The sequence below is a fragment of the Papaver somniferum genome, chromosome 8, assembly GCF_003573695.1.
Source record: "Papaver somniferum cultivar HN1 chromosome 8, ASM357369v1, whole genome shotgun sequence".
Taxonomy (NCBI): domain Eukaryota; kingdom Viridiplantae; phylum Streptophyta; class Magnoliopsida; order Ranunculales; family Papaveraceae; genus Papaver; species Papaver somniferum.
In genome coordinates this window covers 154,593,556-154,596,537 of record NC_039365.1, presented here as the reverse complement: position 1 = coordinate 154,596,537, position 2,982 = coordinate 154,593,556, and the positions used below count along the sequence as shown (strand labels likewise).

The window sequence follows — 2,982 nt, the reverse complement described above, 5'->3', positions numbered from 1 at the left end:
ACCAAAACTCTCTGTAAAATGTAACACTTAGGGTCGTCATATTTTTAGTCATACGAAATGACGATCCTATCTAGCCATCGCAAATGTTATGAAGGGTCATTAGGCGCCGTAGTAATATGGTGTAACGACTCTTCCACTGGATTTTCATAATTTTTGATTTCATAGAATCATTTTATTGAATCGTAAAAGACATACATCTTGCATAGCGTTGCGTTGAAGGAAATTAAATACAATAGATAATAACGGTACACTTATACATTTATCCATAAATGGCGTAATTATACATAGTGCCTTCCAAGATAAAGTAGCAATGGCCGAACTCAAACTTTTTCCCACGATGCACCTCATGTCGCGCATACGCCTTCCCCAATGACGAATCCGACGAATCATTATCGGGGTAGGGTACCTCATTCGGCTTTTTTCCTCGGAATGGACTGGCATTCAAGTATCTGGTGTGTCAGGGACGTTTGGAAGGAGGAGTGGGCATGTGTTTCTTGTCTTTCTTTTTACTACAACGGCAACATACACAAAAAAGGAACAAATCAGTTGACTATTTCATGCTATCAGAACAAGGATCGTCACCTTATTCTTTAAAACATAAACGACTCTAATAGAAAACATGAAGACGCTAACACATAATGTAACGACCCTATCAATTATTTGGACAGTGAGTATTTCTGTTTTGCAACTAGGGTCGTCAACTAAGAGTAACGACTCTAATCCAAACTATAAGAGTTCAATGACGACTCGAATATATATATTGACGACACTTCCATTTTTAAGACAGAGAGATTGTTCTTAGCAGAATTAGGGCCGTCAATAGATTCGATTACAGAGGTAACGACCCAAATCTATGGGCAAAAAATTGTACTAGCAGAATTAGGGTCGTTAACTTAAACATCATATAGCTTAACGATTTTTCATATGAAGAATCGTTAGGGTTTAAGAAAATACAGAGTAACGACCTACTCACTGTAACTGAAAAAAATCGGTTCCAGACCTCAATTTATCAAGACTCAAGAAAAAATCAAAACTTCAAACTTCAAAGTCTTCTTCTTCTCAGTTCCACTTTTTACAATCCCGTTTTCTTCCCTCTCTAGTGTTCTCAAAAATCAACAAACTCTAGAGCGCAGACACAAGCCTCTCTTTTGTTGTTCTTTTATTTCAGAACTTATTTAAGGAGATTGTTTCATTTCATTTGCAAACCAAGAAAAACAAAAACAACTGGTTTTTTATTCTGATTTCCAAGTACTTTTTATTGAATGGAGATTATTCCAGGTTTACCAAATGAGATTGGAAGAGAATGTCTAATTCGAGTTCCATACACTCAATTCTCGACACTTTTATCCGTTTCCAAAAAATGGAAGCAAGAAATCCAATCAAATAAATTTCATCTACAGAGAAAGCTCAGAGGGTTCGCTCAGAATCTAATTGCTTTAATTGAAAGTGATCCAATCATTGATGATTTAATGCAAAACCCATTAAATCCATGTACACCGGTTCCCCGGCTTAGCTTTTACGAACCGGGGAAGAATGAATGGGTTAAGTTACCGCCTATACCCGGTACCTCCTCCGATGGATTACCTCTGTTTTGCGAGTTTGCCGGAGTTGGTCGGAAATTAGTGGTCATTGGAGGCTGGGATACCAAAACATGGCAAGTGATGAGTTCTGTCTACATTTATGATCTTGTTACCGGAACATGGCGACGCGGTGTTGATATGCCCGGCGGCAAGAGATCTTTTTTTGCTTGTGCATCTGATATGAATCGCCAGGTTTATATTGCTGGTGGACATGATGATGATAAGAATGCCTTGACATCCGCTCTGGCTTATGATGTCTTAGATGATTCATGGAACCCGCTCCCTGATATGGCAAGCCAGAGGGATGAATGTAAAGGTTTGTTCCATGGTGGTAAGTTCCATGTTATCGGCGGGTACCAAACAGAGATGCAAGGGAAATTTCAAAAATCATCAGAAACTTTTAGTGTTGATACGACGAAGTGGGATTTTGTTGAAGAGGACAAAATGGAGAGCAACATCTCCCCAAGAACATGTATGTTTGATTTCAAAGGGACGCTGTATAAATGTTGCTCACCTTATTTGATGAGTTTAGATGGTTCCAAATGGCGGCAACTCATCAAGCTTCCTTCGGATGTTTGTATTGGTACTCATATTGTGGCATGGCAGAAGAAGATGTTGGCAATTGGTTCTGATGTTAAGGGTGGGATACAAAATTGTTATGCATTAGAGTTTGAAATTGATGAGAAAATGCTTAAGTGGACGAAATTAGAGTTATCTAAAGAGTGTACTAGGATTCTACAGTCCGGATATAATTTCGAAGTTTAAGACTTTATTTTCACTACCATGATTTTGTAATCGGCTTATTTGTAAGAAGTGTGGGTGTTGTTTGTATTTTCGCAAATGCTTTGGTAACGTTTGGTGTATATATATATACTAGACGGCACGGGATTTAATTTATTTTCGGTGTTGCCGAAAGATTGTTTCTTATCGTATTTCGACATATGTCATGTTAAAACTAACTCCAACGTCATTACATTGTGTCATTTTTTTCTAGTGTTGTTAGAATTTACTTTTTTACATACGTAAGGTAGACACGCTGTTCAAGACGTTGTTTTAATGATGATCTCTAATAAACAATCACCTATTTTGACTTAAATTTGATCCTTTTTTAGTTGGTTGAAGCATACTTAAATTTGTTTTGAATGCATACTTTGAAACTAATAATTAACCAAAAACATATAAAACTAATAAATAGCGAAATTGTGGAATTTTACTTAAATATTTGTAAAATATGGAAACATCAAAATTGAACGACAATAACTTTTACATGATTGCTACCCCATACTATTCCAATACCTTTACAAAGTTCTTTGAAAATTTGGAATATAAGTTCTAAAAATTGTATCCAGAGAGAAAAAGAATATAAGATATGATGCATATGCTGGTGTTTATGTTCCCAAAA

General features: G+C 36.5%; 1 protein-coding gene across 1 annotated transcript; it reads left to right on the top strand.

Moving 5' to 3' along the window:
* The first annotated feature begins 1,017 nt into the window (after window positions 1–1,017).
* Window positions 1,018–2,466, top strand: LOC113306917 (F-box/kelch-repeat protein At1g15670-like). The gene has a single exon (XM_026555833.1). The coding sequence runs from the start codon at window positions 1,263–1,265 to the stop codon at window positions 2,343–2,345; it is 1,083 nt and encodes a 360-aa protein (XP_026411618.1). The 5' UTR covers window positions 1,018–1,262; the 3' UTR covers window positions 2,346–2,466.
* Window positions 2,467–2,982: the final 516 nt, after the last annotated feature.